The following is an 18,456-nucleotide window of genomic DNA, read 5'->3' as shown; positions in this document are numbered from 1 at the left end:
ATCCATCCATATTAATAAACTAGTATTACATGTGATTTACTGAGCTTGTTAGCCCATATTGTTTTAATCTGAAATTGAGTAATCTTAGAATGCATGTTTATTTTATCTTGGGAGTTTGATAGTGATTGAAACTGATGTGTGTTGATAGTGAAATTGATGTGAATTGATGTCATGCTCTTGTTACTACTCTGTAGGCTGTAGTTCTGGTCTCATTGGGATCAGACTTGAAACATAGACTTGCATTATCAATTTCTCACACAGTTCAAATAACAAATGAAATCCCTCGACTGCAAAATCAGGCTCCACTTTTCACATCTTAGATCTAATGGGATGTCTTTCAGAGTGTTAAACAATATTCCAGCATGGTACACATTATCAGTGTTAGGTCCTAAGTGAAATTATTACATTTACTACTTTCATGCTCTTGTTACTGCTCTGTAAACTAAAGTTCTGTTCTAATTCGGATCAGATTTTTAATATAAACTTGCATTATCAATTTCTTGCACAGTTCAAATAACAAATGAAATCCCTTGACTGCAAAATCAGGCTCCACTTTTCATATCAAATGTGATGTGTTTCATATCAAATGTGATGTGTTAAACAATATTCCAGAAATGGTACATATTATCAGTGTTAGTTCCTAAGTGAAATTATTACAATTACCACTGAAACGTTGTATTCTAATATGTTCTATGTCATGCCATTTTAACAGGATATGGAATTTTGTTTTAAAATGTGGAAGTGCTGAATATCAAATAATTTGCATATTGCCCATTTAAAACGAGAATAGATTCCAACTTCCTGCAACTGTCAATCACTGTTGTTGTTCCAAAATATATCAAGATGTTCCCATGTAAAATATATTTCATCAAAGCTGTACTATAATTTATTATTAGCTGGACTCTGGTTAGAATGTCCATCCAAGCATTCAGGTTCCAATAATTTCTTTCTGTGAATATGGAGTCTAAATATTTAATTACGTATTGTTCCATCTTGTCATTTTTTCCAATTTTATACAACTTCTAACAAAATTGGTATTACATGGTATACTTCTCCCACAGTAATTCATCAGTGATACGTATATAAATATCAACTTCAAGATAAGCAAGGTCACACGATAGCAAGGGAGACAAGTCATTACCAGTTTCAGGAAAGTGGGTGAGAGTAGCTAGCCACTTCTGCATATACATACAAATTATACTCCCCCTAGTCTTGCACAAATAGCTGTCAAACATATTTTGATATCGTTACGTGTGCTTGATCCTAGGAAGTCAATTAAAGTTGAGTTAAAGACTTTTACTTTAATTTGAAAAGCAGTAATTATAATTTCATGCATAAGTATAATTGTAGTTGTCTCTCTTTCAAGATGAAAGCACATGTATCCATTGTAAGCAGACTCAAATAAACTAATGCTTTATGGATATGCTAATATTGATTAATTACAAGAGCTGAATATATAAACATTGTTTTAATGGCTAATTCCTGAAGATAAATTACAAGAGGTGAATACATAAACATTGTTTTAATGGCTAATTCCTGAAGATAAATTACAAGACCTGAATACATAAATATATTTGTAATGGATAATTCCTGAAGATAAATTACAAGAGCTGAATATATAAACATTGTTTCAATGGCTAATTCCTGAAGATAAATTACAAGACCTGAATACATAAACATATTTGTAATGGCTAATTCCTGAAGATAAATTACAAGACTTGAATACATAAACATATTTGTAATGGCTAATTCCTCAAGATAAATTACAAACCTTAATGCATAAACATATTTGTAATGGCTAATTCCTCAAGATAAATTTTAAGAGCTGAATATATAAACATTGTAATGGCTAATTCCTCAAGATAAATTACCAGACCTGAATACATAAACATATTTGTAATGGCTAATTCCTCAAGATAAATTACAAGACTTGAATACATAAACATTGTTTGTAATGGCTAATTCCTCAAGATAAATTACAAGAGCTGAATATATAAACATTGTTTGTAATGGCTAAGGCCTTCAAATGAACTACCCTTGCTGAAAATATAAATAAATTTGTACTGGTAATTCATCAAAATAGTGATTTTTATGTCAGCACACTTCATATATTGCTTATAGCAATGACAAATCTTTTATTTTTATTAAGGTAATTTCCAAAAGTCCCTAAAAGAGTACAAGGTGAAATGGCATGAAGAAAGATTTCTTACTGAGTTACCTATATACAGTGGAATCCATGCTATAACGCGTTAATTGGGGTCCAAAAAATTGGATCGCTTTAATGCAGGGTTTCACAGTATTAAACATATTTCAGAAAACAATGCATTGGCACAAGTACATTTATTCATGTCTAATGTATATTATGAATAGGGTATCAACAGCATTTACTATAATGTCGTCGTGGCATGCAATTCTTCCATAATGCATGAAATTCCATTGACAAATTGCACACACATTTAAAATATTCAATAATTTTGTTACAGATAATTTTGTCTGAATTCAGCATCTAATATATAGCATGAACAGAGTATTAACACCATTTACTTACTGTCTGATATCGTACCATCATGGCATGCAGTTAATCCATAATACATGTAATTCCATTGCAAAAAATGCATACATATTTAAACAATTCAGTAATTTGTCTGAATTCAGTGGGAAAAATTAACAGCAAAATTAGGATAAGAAAGAGGAAGCACATGTACGGTTCATTACGTTCCATGGTCTATGAATGGTGTCTGTACAAATTTCATACTGCTAAAATTGTATCATACTTGTTTCCGTGTACCATAATCCATTGTAAGTTTCCAATAATTAACACTTGTACGCCTATTGATTTGAAAGAATAGAGCAAGAATATTTAATAAACACCACATGCTTTCAGCTTGCATATAACTTTTACTTCAGATTTTATGAATATCGAAAGAAACATGTGAAAAATACTTTTATAAAGATCTGTAATCTGAACGCCTGTACAATTTAATATGCTTTCAATTTCCAGCTAATAAAGTGGACATTATTTACTGGCCAACTGATTGCATCTAATAATACCGCCAAGCCCATTATTAGAGGACTTTTCATTGGATTTTTAGCACTGAGAATCCCATAAAGAGTTTTAATGCAATTGATAAAGTACTGTTGAAAATGTGGAGTTACGACTTAATTTTCACTTATTATGGGACCCATAAATTATCTTTTTTGTGTCCTTTCTCAATAACAAAGACATAAATAATATAGTTTTCTCTGTTTATACTTGTATGTTGATTTATTGAATTATTGTTTTTTTATTGATTCTATGTTAAGTCACTGATTACAAGGGTGTTTGGTTTTCCTCTTTCTTTAGGGTATGGACCCTGATGCATCCATAACACAGGAGCACATGAATTATGCTCGCCTCTGCATTGCTCTTGTAACAGTTTGTGGAAATGCCATGAGGAAAATGCTTCTCTCCCATGTTCCTGCTCCACACACAAGCATCTACAAGGCAATCCTGGCCAACAAATCCACCTTGACTAGTAGGAGACAGAACAGACCAGCTCTTCTTAACCCTGAGCAAAGTCAGGTAGTCTTCTCAGATCCATTAGGTCGGTATGTGGCTGCTGTGGACCAATTTGACATTACGTTGTTGTATATTTTGATCAGAAATGTCAGCACAGTTCCTGATCCATTCATGATCGGCTGGGGATTTGATCCACCAGATCAGCCAAGGGACACGTCTCTTGGAGCTAGTGTGGAACGAATCCGTTTATATAGGAATCTTATCAGTGGTCATTCTGCTCAGGGAAGGGTTAGCCAACAGGACTTTGAGGATTACTGGCAGAAGATTGTAGCTGTGATTCATGACATTGAAAATGTAATTGGTGTACAGGAATATTCTGCAGAGTTAGACAAGCAAAGGAAACGGGTCATCAGCATCTATGAAGCCTGTTAGCTACTAAAGGGATCATGAAGCATGCGTAAAAGGTATATATAGTATATAAGTGTTACATGTACATAAAGTGATAGAAATTATCATAGCACAAACAACACATACAAAGTAAATAAATGCCATGTATATATGTTATGAAAATACTTATCACGACACAAGCAACAGGTCCAAAGTGTATACGTGTCCTGTGAACAAGTAAACAAAGTAAGGCACAATGTGTCATTAAACCAGTGAGTGGGAATGTTGGTTAAGTGTTAATAGTTTCTCTTAAATAAGAGGCAGATTGATTTTGTTATGACAATCCATAGAAACGTGTTTATGGCATCAAACTTTGGACAGATTTGGTACTGAGTGTGACCCATGCATGCAGATGGAGCTATCTTGCATCTGATTGGCTGAATGTGTTGCCATATTGAATACCAATATGCATTTCTATTCTATTTTTGACCTAACTATGAATATGTGATTATTTCGTTAAGATCTTAAAGAAATTCAGTAAGGCATGCTAATGATGTGGTCTGCATCTGATTAACTCGGCTTGTTGACACAAGCTACTGATATGTTGTGCTTGTTGCCATGTGACTGAATGACTGTGCTTATTGCTATGAAGTGATCATGCTTCTGACTGTACTTGTTGCCATGATATAATCACGCTTCTGACTGTCTGTACTTGTTGCCATGAGATAATCATCCATCTGACTTGCTGTGCTTGTTGCCATGAGATAATCATGTTATTGACTGGCTGTGCTTATTGCCATGAGATGATGATGCTACTGACTGGCTGTACTTGTTGCCATGATATGATCATGCTACGGACTGGCTGTGTTTGTGGCCATGAAATACTCATACATCTGAGTTGATTTTGTGGCTGACTGGCTGTGCTTATTGCCATGAAGTGTTATTGTTACTGACTGGCTGTACTTGCTGCCATGAGATAATCATGCATATGAGTGGCTGTATTTGTTGACTTGAGATGATCATGTTACTGACTGGCTGTACTTTCTGCCATGAGATAATCATGTTGCTGACTGGCTGTACTTGATGCCATGAGATGATCATGCTACTGACTGGCTGTACTTATTGCCATGAGATGATCATGCTACTGACTGGCTGTACTTATTGCCATGAGATGATTTTGTGACTGACTGTCTGTGCTTGTTGCCATGAGATAATCATGCATCTGACTAGCTGTACTTGTTGCCTTGACATGGTCATGTTACTGACTGGCTTTACCTGCTGCCATGAGATGGTTATGCATCTGGCTTTGCTTGTTGCCATGAAATAAACATGTTACTGACTGGCTGTACTTGTTGCCATGAGATAATCATGCATCTGACTGTATGTACTTGTTGCCATGATATAATCATGCATCTGACTGGCTGTACTTGTTGCCATGAGATAAACATGTTACTGACTGGCTGTACTTGTTGCCATGAAATAATCATATGTCTGATTGTCTGTACTTGTTGCCATGAGATAAACATACATCTGATTGCCTGTACTTATTGCCATGATATACTCATACATCTGACTGGCTGTGTTTGTTGCCATGAGATACTCATATATCTGAGTGGCTGTGCTTGTTGCCATGAGATATCCATGTTACTGACTGGCTGTACTTGTTGCCATGAGATAATCATACATCTGATTGTCTGTACTTGTTGTCATGGTATCATCATGCATCTGACTGGTTGTACTTGTTGCCATGAGATAATCATGCATCTGACTGGCTGTACTTGTTGTCATGAGATAACCATGCATCCATCTGGCTGTACTTGTTGCCATGAGAGAATCATACATCTGATTGTGTGTGCTTGTTGCCATGAGATAATCATGCTACTGTCTGGCTGTACTTGTTGCCATGAGAGACTCATACATCTGATTGTGTGTGCTTGTTGCCAACTCATACATCTGACTGGCTGTGGTTGTTGTCATGAGATAATCATGCTACTGACTTGCTGTAAATGTTGCTTTCAGATGATCATGTTACTGACTGGCTATACTTGTTGCCATAAGAAGATCATGCATCTGACTGGCTGTACTTTTTACCATGAGATAGTCATGTTACTGACTGGCTGTACTTGTTGCCTTGGTATAAACCATGTTTCGGATCTTGTTTTGCTCAAATGTGAAATATGGGTTTCTTTCATCAAGGTCCTGTATATACTTGAAAACATTCTAGAAACAAACATATTCATGTACCTGACTGGACAAGCGTATTCACATTCTGGTAGACATATTCATGTACCTGACTGGACAAACTTATTCACATTCTGGTAGACATGTTCATTATCAAGGTCATGGAGAGCATCACATATTAACAAGATCCATGTGAAAAGCAGGATGATAATAAGTTGAGGAGATAAATTACATAGGCTGTGTTTTAACAGTCTTACAAGACTTCATAAACCTGTTTAGTGAGATGGTCAAATATTGGGTTAGGTAAGCCAGGTGAGTGATATAAGGCCCCCTTGGGTCTGTTGTTCAGTTGTTTCTTAAAACACCATTTTGATCATTCTCAAGTTGGGAATTTTGACAAACTACCTGTTTGCATAGTTAATGAAAACTGTTTAAGGTTGACTGACAACAGTCAAACATAATTTTATTTATATCTGGAGGACCTGATTAGATTTGTTAGGTCTTTACAGTAATTTCTTTTATACTACAATTAACACATGTCGTAACGATTTGACTTATATTATGTTAATAAAATCATTGTTATAACAATTGGGCAAAATAAATCCAAGATAGAAAAATTAAATTTCTTTACACACACATGTAGATGACCTATATAAATATTAATGACATTATAGCAGTCTGACATATTTTCATTATTTCTTTTTGATTTTCTATTTGGTTTGCTGGTTGGTTTTGATGTTTTATAGCACAGTAACACTTGACAACTATATAGCTCCAAGGCAAAGAGAAGAATGTGATATATCCAGGGACTCACACTAGTACCATGTCTGGACTGACTACACTTGGTTTGCCTTGAGTCTGTGGGCGTATATGCTTTGCAAACATATATCTGGTTTGTTTTATGTTTCTGATGCTTACACATTCAGGACAGTGATCATGTGTACGCAAAAGTGAGATATCAATATTTTAGCATGACTGTATTTGGTAAGACGTAGGTCAGCATCCCTGTTTCTTACAAATAGACGCTTCCTGCTCTGTAACCTAATGCCATCATATCACATGCACACAATGTTTGCATCACATTTGTAGGGGAGTACATAATGATAACAATGATGGAAAACTAGTTTTTAGCTTTACTGGACATAGACCAATAGAGCTTATGGGATGATCTGCTGTTCATCCTCCATCCCCTGTATATCATATGTGTGTCTGTTAGCGCAAAGTTTTTATCACATCTTCTCCTAAACTGCTTGGAGGATTGTTATGAAACTTTACATTTATATTTAACCTATGATCTAGTTGGTCTGACATGATCTAGCTGGCCTGACATGGTCTAGTTGGTCTGACATGATCTAGCTGGTCTGACATGGTCTAGTTGGTCTGACATGATCTAGCTGGTCTGACATGGTCTAGTTGGTCTGACCTGGTCTGACATGATCTAGCTGGTCTGACATGGTCTAGCTGGTCTGACATGGTCTAGTTGGTCTGACGTGATCTAGCTGGTCTGACATGGTCTAGTTGGTGTTGCCTGGGCATCCAATATAACCTACACAGTAATTATAATGAAATATACATTGTCATTACTACTTCTCCTGAATGGTTGGTGATGTCAGCATGGGGTTTTCACTAAAAGACTTGTTATGTCTAGTTTTGAATGAAGGTGGTGAGGTCAGTATTATGGAAAGACTATACTGATAAGCTTGGTAAAACACTATAATCCAAAATTGCCCTACTCAGCAGAATCAAGAAATATTTACCTAGGGAAACCCGCAATCTTTACTGCAAGTCATACATTATTCTAACAATGGATTATTGTTCAAATGTTTCAAATGTATGGGGAAATTATGCTAAATCTGAGCTTGACAGGATTTATAAACTTCAGAAACGAGCAGCACTCATAATTTTAGATGTATCTATTGATCAATCCTCAAAAGCATTCTTTTCAGAACTCAAATGGGTCACAATATATGACAGGATAGATTTTCACAAGGCAGTTCTTTTATATAAATGCCTACATGGCACTGTACCAGAGGATCTTCAGGACGTATTCAGGCCTTTTCAACATAGTACCAGTTGAGATCAATATCACATGGAAACCTTCTAGCACCAAAACCAAGAACAGAGCAATTTAAAAAGAGCTTCCATTACTCTGGTACAGTTCTGTGTAACAAGCTTCCACTACATTTAAAATCTGCTGAAAATATTGGAGTATTTAAAAAGAGATTTCATGAGCATGTATGTGTTTCTAATAGATAATGCAATTTAGTATTTTAATACTAAACATGATAAAATAATCAGTAATTATTGCAATCTTTATATAATGTGCATTGTTATGCTCTCCTTAAGAGGGCCTGAAGGGAGAATAGTCCTTGTCTAATGGGTCACCCTCTATAAATAAACCATTACTATTACTATTATTATTAAAGTTTTTTAGATGAAGCTCAGTTATAAAGTTCTACTTTCTAGCTAAACAAAAACAAGAGTATTTTGTATAAATGATACATCAATTAAATTAGATCATGAATAAATTATAGATATATGACTTTCAGCTGATAAACTTAATATTAAATAATCTAGTCTACAGTTGCAGACTATATGCAAGTTTATATGCTATTTTAACTGTACAACAAAAACTCATGATAACATTTTATTTTTACAGATCATGCATGTTATGTGTTTGCTGTTGATCATGGATCCAATGTTCCAAGATGTCCTATTCTTCAGTACTTATATGTGTTGCCTTATTCTTGACAAGCAACCTGAAGATACACCAGTAGAATTGTCAGTGAAAGCAAATATGAAACCAGTATTGGAAGGACATTTTATTTCCACCAAGTTGAAGGAACATGAAGACTATGGCATCATTAAATGTTCACAAGACTGTTGATATAAGTCTATCAGATAGTTGACATGCAAATTATCGAATGGAAAATAGAATTTTGAATGTGCATAAGCAGCTCAAAGTAAACTGTTTCAGGAGAAAATGGAGATGGATTTGTGCTCAATTCATTATGCTTATGTTCTGCGAGTTTTATGCTCTTTGAACCTGTAACACAGTCCATATAACACATATTTTTAGTGAGCATATGTGCTGCATGCTTCTGTTACACAGATGCTTGCAGTTTCATTGATCATGTGACTCCCTATTCAGTGATCCACTGTCAGGTTTGCACCTTGAATGCATCAACTTGCAAAAATGAAACACTTTCCACCTGTGTTTGAGTCTGCAGTCATGCTCAGTTAAAATCAGGATTAGGTGCAATTTCTTTGTAAATCATGCAAACTTTATTTACAGAAATGTAGAAATGATGCTTTACTCCTACAGTGTTGCTAGTGTGTGCCACCATTTTAGTTTCTTGAATAGCAATGTAAGATGAAGTAAGCAGGATTTGTTTGGGTTTCAGGTTAGGCTTTTTTATATGTGTCTAATCAAATTAGACATATTTGTGTCCGACATACCCATAGTTCAGCATATTGGATATTTCTATGACTGGCTACCTACAAAAGAACTGATCAACTGAGTTCAGAAAATGCAAGCACAAGAGGGTGCATGAAATTACTCAATAATTGAAGATACAGTAGAGTAATCTAAACTGCACAACAATGTTGGTATATGTTGCTTACTAGATGATACATTCCTGAGGAACCAGCTTCCAATGTTTCTGTTGATGCTGTGTGTTAGAGGTGCACAGCACTGATTGATATTGCTTGATATTGCATTGAGATATCAGCCCTCTCATTATACATACCAGGACTGATGTCTTATATTGTCAGACTTCCATTAAAGATCAAAGTTATCAGTGATGATAACAATGCTGGTGTATCATACATAATGCCTTACATTGTCAGACTTCCATTTAAGATCAAAGTGGTCAGAGTTGATAGCAATGCTAGTGCATCATACATGATGTTTTATTTTGTTATACTTAAAATTTCAAAAATCAAATTGGTTAGTGATGTTAACAATGATGGTGCATCATACATGATGTTTATTTTGTTCTTTTTACAAATTTCAAAATTCACAGTTGTCATTGTTGATAGTAATAATGATGGTGCATCATACATGATGTTTATTATGTTCTATTTACAAATTTGAATGATGAAAGTGGTCAGTGTTGAGAGTAATGATGGTGCATGATACATAATGTTTATTTTGTTCTATTTACAAATTTGAACGATGAAAGTGGTCGGTGTTGAGAGCAATGATGGTGCATGATACGTGATGTTCATCTGTATATTGACTCAGAATTCCTTGTTTTACATTCGAAAGACATCTTTGTACTGAATACATTGTCGGTGATTCTTCATTTCAGTTGTACATTCATGTACATCAAAGTTTAAACATTCAGTGTTGTTTCAAAACTTAATATACATGTGAGTGATCAGTATTGTTATTATAGCAATGCAGCCTGGTTACGATTATTTTACAGGTTAGTGTACGGATAAAGCAAATATAGATTTTCACATTTATATTTAAAACCCAGTTGGAAAACAGAGATCTGTTCTAACATTTACTTTTGTTCTTCTTTCACTTTTAGTTATTTGGTTATGCCCTATTCAGTGACACCAAATGTGAGTAGGTTGGTCTCCCTTTGTACAACTTAAGGGGAAAGAGTGTAAAGTTTACTAAATGCTGGATGCATAGCTGCGCATTTCTATACACATAGGGTTTTTCAGCTTGTCATTGCTAGTTGTTAGTCAAAATGTGATTGGCACATGGGCCCAGGAACAAGCATTTTTTTGATTATTGAACCTTGCATAAAGTGAGTTTTACAAATCTACCAGGGTATTTTAAAATATGCTCTACCTAGAAAACCCCAAATGACTTAACCCTAGCATGTGGATGTACTGCATACAATAGGATATACATTGCGGCCAGCATAACTGGTGGAGGAAGACCCCTTCAACAAATGGGAAGCTACTGGCAAGCTTCATCACATACCAACATTCAGCAAGCCCAATACTCAAATCCACATGAACAGAGATGGAAGTAATCAATATTATATCAGAGGATGGTGGGGCATGGTGCAGGTTTGGGTTACAGTGTAATTCCATCCCCTGCACAAACTTAGTGTAAATTATTATTCTATGTCACCTATCATATTATAATAATCTGAGTAACTAATATAAATATTAGATATGATTGGTCAGCATTGTAAACATACCAGTTGCATATGAATTTAAAAAAATAAGTTTTTAATTAAAACTGTTTTAAGATTTGGTTTAGATGATATTTATATCATCGTAGAAATGCAATCCTTATTTGGAGCTAATAGAGGAAATTATATCTACAGTTCAAATGTAGATTATTCAATGTACACTTTTACATAGTGCAACTCCTGATAATCCAGTTTTCTATGCTGTTTGTGTACTCTGGGAGAAGGAGGGAAATCTTCATCCCTAAAAGAAATCTTGCCAATGTTCATTGGAAAGTGTTGGAAGGATACATGTATTTATGGTAGTAAACAAAGATAATTTCCAAATATGAAATGTAGTAAATTCACAAGAGGTAAAAAAAATTGTATAAATGGCCACATTATCACAAATCTCAGCTTATTCTTGTCTCTCTTACATCTCAATATCTCATAATTCTCATTCCAATATAGCTGTGCTGAAAGAACTAAATGACATTTACAAATATTTTGCTTACCTTGATTGGGGTGCTGGTAACAATTTGTTTTTGCTTTGTTGGGGGTGGGGTGGAAAGGGCTGTAGATAGTACATTATGTCTAATATATCTGTCCCTCTTAGACGATGACTTCAGGTCCTGGATACCCTCACTCCATATTTTCTTGGCAGCGAAAATCTGTTTTGTTTGAAGCAAAAGCACATTAAAATGATACTTGTATTGTCAAGGTTAAAGTAATTACAGAAGTCTAATGTAACTGATGTATATATTAGATGATGCTCACATTAATTTGGGAGGTTGAACTGCACTAATGTTATTATAACTTATGATAATGCATCATGCAAAGTGCCATGAATAAGCATATTATGTTGTTATCAATATATTGCATATTTTTATTTATGTTAATGAGAGACTACCTGTCCATACACATCATAACTTATCTACAGTTGCTGCTGTATCCATCACATATAACAATTATCTATTCTAGAAACTTCCTTGTTCCCAGGGGCGTATTAACCATTAAGCAGACTAAGCACGTACTTAGGGCACCAGGGCCAAAGGGGGCACCACAAAGTTGAGAAAAGGGTGAAAAGAATTAAAACGAATGAAGATTTGTAAAAAAAATTGATAAAACTAGTGCAAATTGATCATAATGTTCTGTTTCTTGATCATGGTGCACCCTAGAGTTATCTTCCCAGGTGTATGTGGAAAGGAGGGGGGCACCAAGATTTGTCAGTGCTTAGGGCACCAGCGAGCCTTAGTCAGCCCCTGCTTGTTCCTAATTGAAAATATCCAATTTGAATTATAGTATTAATTGATTATACTGTATGACACATTTTTTGTATTATTTTCAAATATTTCTTTTAAAATATTATAGTTCAAGTCTGTTATATTCATTTATTTAAATATGTGAATGTTATTAAAATATCACAGATGTGTACTTGACAGTTTTCATAGCAACTGGGCAGTTCTTAAAACCATACACAAATTTTATCAACGTTTTATAATTATTTGCAAACATTGTAATGATCATTATTTCTTATGCAACATGACTTGATACCTTTCAGTACTGTTTCTTAATATCTGTATTTGAAATTTACTGTCAAAAATAAATAAAATTAAGGAGAGAGAGAGAGATATGTTTATGAGTTGGAATCTGTATAGGCACTATGATTTAGGGTCAACATTGTTTAATGAGATTTTCATAATTTTGGGTGAAGTGTCATACTAATTATTAAGTAAATATTAATTAATTAATTAGTTATATTACTTCAGAATAAATAAAGAAAAAGGGGCACCACTTTTTGTATACAAGTATTCATGTTTTGAACTCTGGACTTTGATTTGTATGCACAATTATTGGGAACCATGGAACTTGGAAGTGTGCCATTGCACCTTGCTAATCACAATAGAACAAGCATAACATATATATGAACTTCTGTTTAGGTTAAATGTTAACCCCAAATGATCATGTAGAACATCTTGAGCAGATTCTGTCAGTCTATTCAATTTTCCATGTAAATTAACCTTGTTGGATCGGCACCCTGGTGAAAACCACCAAGTGAACACATATGTTTCGCCAATGTTAATTTTTTTTTTATATATATTTTTTGCATTCCTTTCCTTCTAATCATGCGCTAGCTTAACTGAACGAGAATGTTGTGTTGCATAGAGTCATGGGCCCAATATTCTCGCTTAAACTTTTGGTTCATTTGGTCATGTGACTCGGCTGTGGCTGCGTCAATGCGAAATACCCTCTTTAGTATCTACGGAGGGTATTTCTTACCGGTCATGTTCGGAGTCTGCTTGCATCACATGATAGTCACATTGACGCAGCTACAGCCGAGTCACCTGACCAAATGAACCAAAAGTTTCGAATGAGCGAACGAGCGAAGTCACATAGGACTGGATTCCATTTGCAGTATGGTGATCTGGAAACTTAAAAATGTAAACGCTATTTAGGGTTGTGTTATTCTACTTGGATTTACAAGTTGGCAAACATATGATTTGATTCAGAAATATCTGTACATATCGCAAAAAGAACCCTTCGGCAGACAGGAGCTAAACAACCGTGAAAAATGCCTGCAAGTGTATAAAATGTAAACTGATATGTGCAGGCAAAAGTGGCTGCCGATAATTGCAGCCTTTAATGAATAGGTGATATCAGCTACTAACTCCAACATCAATATCATCACTGGTGATGGGCTGATTTATTGGCCTAGTCTGCGGTATGATGCCTCAGTGCCCGACATCACTATAAACTGTCACAGTTCAGACATCATAGCGATATGACTATATTGTTTTAAAAGCTTTGTTAAAATTCCAAAACAAACACACTCAGCCGTGAGGGTGGGGTGGGGACATTATGCTGAAATAATGGCATGCACACAATGTGGTTCATCTCTAGGGCATGTAGGGGTGGGGTTAACATACCAATATTGGGCCCATGACCTCTATGCAACACAAACTATTGGTTTTACATTTTCCGGATGTTAGATTATATTAATTAAGCATTCTTAAACTATTGATCGATAATCCTGTTCAGTCATCCAGGTAGACCGCTCCAGTGGCTTAAGTGGTTAGAGTGTCCGCTTCGGATGTGGGAGGTCGCGGGTCCGGATGAGTCATACCAAGAACTTAAAAAAATGGTACTAGCAGCTGCCTCGCATGGCGCTCGGCATTAAAAGGTTAGTGGTAGGACTGGTCAGCCTGGTGTCAGGATAACGTGACTTAGTGGAACATCATGCTACACGTGTGCAACATGATGTCCCAGTACTAGACATCACTATAAACTGGCACACTGCAGACATCGTAGCGATATGACTGAAAATTTGTTAAAGCTACGTGAAAAATCGAAATCACATACACACATCCAGTTAAAATGAGGATAGCCCTACACTGAATTATTAGTGAGCATACAGTCGTACATCGAATATTAGTGGGCATAAAACGCAACGAAGGTTTTCATCGGATGAAATTACCAGAACAATTTGAGTTCCAACAGGCACAATCATTCCTGTTTTCCTCTATCTTTTTAGGATACCAATGTCAGTTTTGAAGTATTAGTGAATGTGTTGTTTATTGATGATACCCACAGTATACGTTATTTGAAAAGTTATTACCAAAGCAGGTTATTTTCCTTCAGGTCCTTTTTTTTTTGTTGTATATTTATGATAATTTTTCAGCGTTAATAAAACATCTATACAAATATTTCCAAAAAGTAAAACTAAAATGAGAGCAATAAATCAATTTTAAAAAATGGTCAAGTTTGAAGGTTCTCAACCCCCTATTTAGATATCGCTAAAAATTTAGGCCCATCACGGTTCAGTACATAGTTATGTATCCTGCAGTGTCTATGTAAGGAAGGACATTGCATCAATGCCGACAACGGTCATTTTAGTCATCAGCATCGTCATGGTGGTTGTGGCTTAATTCGTCACCACCATCATCATCACCATCGTCGTTGTTGATTTGTACTTCTTCCAAAATCTCTTAGGTCCATCAGCGTCGCCCCAGGCACCATTTTTCTTTGATACGCATGAGAGAGAGAGAGAGAGAGAGATATAGAGATGTGATGGTGGAGTGGTGCATGGCAAGACATACCATGAAAGCGTATATTAATAGCCCTTCACTATGCTTGTTTTTCGATTATTCTGCCGTCTTACAAACCAACTAACACGGTGAAAGAAAAAGACTTTGGGGGAGGGTAGAGCGACCTTTTAACATTTTAATATTAAATAATCTGTTGCCAGAAACTAATTAATAGGTTTTATAAAATAGGAAGAATGAAGAAAAACTAACATTAAATAGATTACAGTGTGTATATTCATCTTAACTAAAATTGTGGTGTAGCCGTTACGAAGTACCATGTTAATGTAGATTACTTGGTGCAAATTCACTTTTCTTTTTCTTTTTTTCTCTGTCAAGAGACTTCCCTCTATTCAATTCTTTGTGCAGAGAGAGAGAGAGATTTTGATTTTTAACGTAGCTCTAACAATTATTCAGTCATATCGCTATGATATCTGCAGTGTACCAGGTTATAATGAAGTCTAGCACTGCAGCATCATTCTGCAGACCACGGGGTGGGGGGGTGGGGGGGTGATAGGTTAGAACCCCCATCCCTTGGTTCATGGCGGATACTCTAAATTTTCGTTGTGCCGCAGACATGTAGCATCGTGCCCCACTCTGTCACATTATTCTAACACCAGGCCAACCTTTCTAATACTAAACTCTTAATGCTGAGCGCCAAGTGAGGTAGCTGTTCTTTGGTATGACTCTGCCGGAGTTTGAACTCGCGACCTCCCGTATCAGAGGCGGACACTCGAACCACTAGGCCACCAAAGCGGTCGAGAGAGAGAGAGTGTGTGTGTGTGTTCAAAAGGAAAGCACAAGGGATTTCGTTGAGACTGTGTCCCATGTTTAATCATTTAGAAGACGGGAACTATTTATATTTTTATCGTTATTTTATTACATCACTAATTATTAATCAGTGGAATTTCATCACATATTTTGGAGAACATACAAGCGGTGACATTTTCACTTTCTTGTGTTTGAAAATGATGCGATAACTTCCTGTCATGGTATGGTGCCTCTTTCTTTCGATGTATTTTTGCCTTATGGATGATTGCATGGGTTAACACTTATAATTGTATTACTTACATTGCACCTCGTTTTATAAGGCATCTTTAGAACTAATTAAACTGGTAAAATCTCTGTTTTATAAGGCATCTTCAGAACTAATTAAACTGGTAAAATCTCTGTTTTATAAGGCATCTTTAGAACTAATTAAACTGGTAAAATCTCTGTTTAGGGATCTTGTACATTGGACAGTCACGTGCATATAACAGATAACATAATTTTGGTTTATTAAACGCGGCGATAGGTGGAATAAAAAAATACAAATAGGCAGACTACTGAGTACCTTAAGGGCAACACTATACATTGTAAAATGGTATCTCAATATTTTAAATTGGCAAGGACATAAAATACTGGGTACTGATATATACCGGAGAAAATGTTATATTTCCTTTAGAACACGGGTTTGTTTTCTATATATGAATATGCATTTCTCTTTATGGTTGGTCCATATTACGCTCTTCGTGTATCGTTCTTTGAACGTATCGTTTTCCAACTTCCTCTCATGTTAATATACGAGTGTAATTGTAAGAAAACAGATGTTTCCTTTGAAATATTCAGCGCATACGAAGATCAGTTATTAAAATATTCATTTGCAAGGTAGCTGGTACTGGTTACGGAATACAATTTTGTTTCGAAGACTGAATTTATTGTTTTCCAAGGAGATCCACAATGGCAACATTATTTGCAACTGTTCTTTAGAGCGTGTGTGACATATTTAAGGTGGGGCCCCGAGTGGTCTAAAGCGCTCTCCCTTACGGATCATTACCATCTACGTGGATTCGAATCTTGGGTTCGGCCAATGTGGGTATATGAGAAACCATGCCATTGGCTTCTCGTGGGTAGTTGGTTCTTTTCAAGGTTTTCCTGGGTTCTTCCTCCACCATTTATACTGGCCGCCATGTATAGCATATCTAGTACTGAACTATGGCGTTAAACCCTACAACAAGAACAACATATTTAAGTGGTCAATTCAGTGGATGTTTTGAATATTTTGGACACGGTCAATACCTTTTAGTAAGTAGTAGAAGCTAATAATAATAATAACAATGAATAGATCATTTGTTATTTTTGCTATTATTTAATATTGGTAACTAATAATAGAGTCTTTGTACGTCTTCCGTTAAAATTCATTTCAATGTCTACTCTACGTTGTACTCATTTGAAGGAGTGTGACCGGAATCCATCGTATAATGGCCAAAGTGGTTTAATGATAATTACACGCCTCCATATATAAAACTTGTGAAACTACTGCTTAAGTATATTGAGCCCCAACTCCTTATTTGGGCATACTTTGCACGTGCATGCCGACAACATTTATTTACTACATGTGGTTCTATCTGCATGCCTACTACAAATCCCTCGAATAGATTGTGCAAGTTCCACCAATTATTTTTTGTTATGGGTTTAATGCTATTTTCAGCACATTATATACTATACATACCAGTATAACTGGTGGAGGAAGAACCACCGACCCACTGGAAGCTAGTGGCAAGCTTTCGTACATACCTACAGAGGGCTAGCTTGAGACTCCAACCCACGTGGACATATGTGAGATGGCAGTGATCGGTAATGTCGAGCGCATTTGATCTATCGGCTACCCGGGGCCCCAGGTTAAACGAAAACTTGTGTGTGATGTGATTTGGATTTTTATCGTAGTTTCAACAATTTTTCAGTTATATCGATACGATATCTACAATGTGGCAGTTTATAGTGATGTCTGGCACTGGGGCATCATGCCGCAGACATGTAACATGATGTCCCACCCAGTCACGTGATCCGGACACCAGGCCGACCAGCCCTAACACAAACCTCTTGATGCTGAGCGCCAAGTGAGGCAGCTGTTAGTACCATTTGTGTAAGTCTTTGATATGACTCTGCCGGGGATCGAACCCCGATGCTCTAACCACTAGGCCACCGGAGCGGTTCGCGAAAACTTGTGTTATGTAGTAAGTGTATGTATATTTTCCCCCAAAGTAGGGACAAATTGGCCAATTACGGGCTGGATGGGTATAAACGTTTCTTGCTAGTAGGGTCACGTATCTTCATTTCAGAGATTGGACAATTGATATATAGTTTGGTTTGATTTTTTTAATGATATTTGTCCCTGCTACATATATGGAAG

At 35.9% G+C, this 18,456-nt stretch overlaps 1 protein-coding gene across 1 annotated transcript in view; it reads left to right on the top strand.

Annotated features, from left to right (window-relative positions):
- LOC149788681 (uncharacterized) overlaps window positions 1–16,409 on the top strand; it is a 102,046-nt gene extending 85,637 nt beyond the window's left edge. The window contains exons 12-13 of the mRNA XM_089974748.1: window positions 3,344–3,963; window positions 8,727–16,409. Of these exons, the coding sequence (XP_089830874.1) occupies window positions 3,344–3,931 (588 nt within the window). The 3' untranslated portion in view covers window positions 3,932–3,963; window positions 8,727–16,409. The remainder of the gene's footprint in view (window positions 1–3,343; window positions 3,964–8,726) is intronic.
- The last annotated feature ends 2,047 nt before the right edge of the window (window positions 16,410–18,456 follow it).

The sequence above is a fragment of the Sinohyriopsis cumingii genome, chromosome 11 (assembly GCF_028554795.1).
Source record: "Sinohyriopsis cumingii isolate HCF-2022 chromosome 11, ASM2855479v2, whole genome shotgun sequence".
NCBI lineage: Eukaryota > Metazoa > Mollusca > Bivalvia > Unionida > Unionidae > Sinohyriopsis > Sinohyriopsis cumingii.
This window is presented reverse-complemented; position numbering and strand designations above follow the sequence as displayed.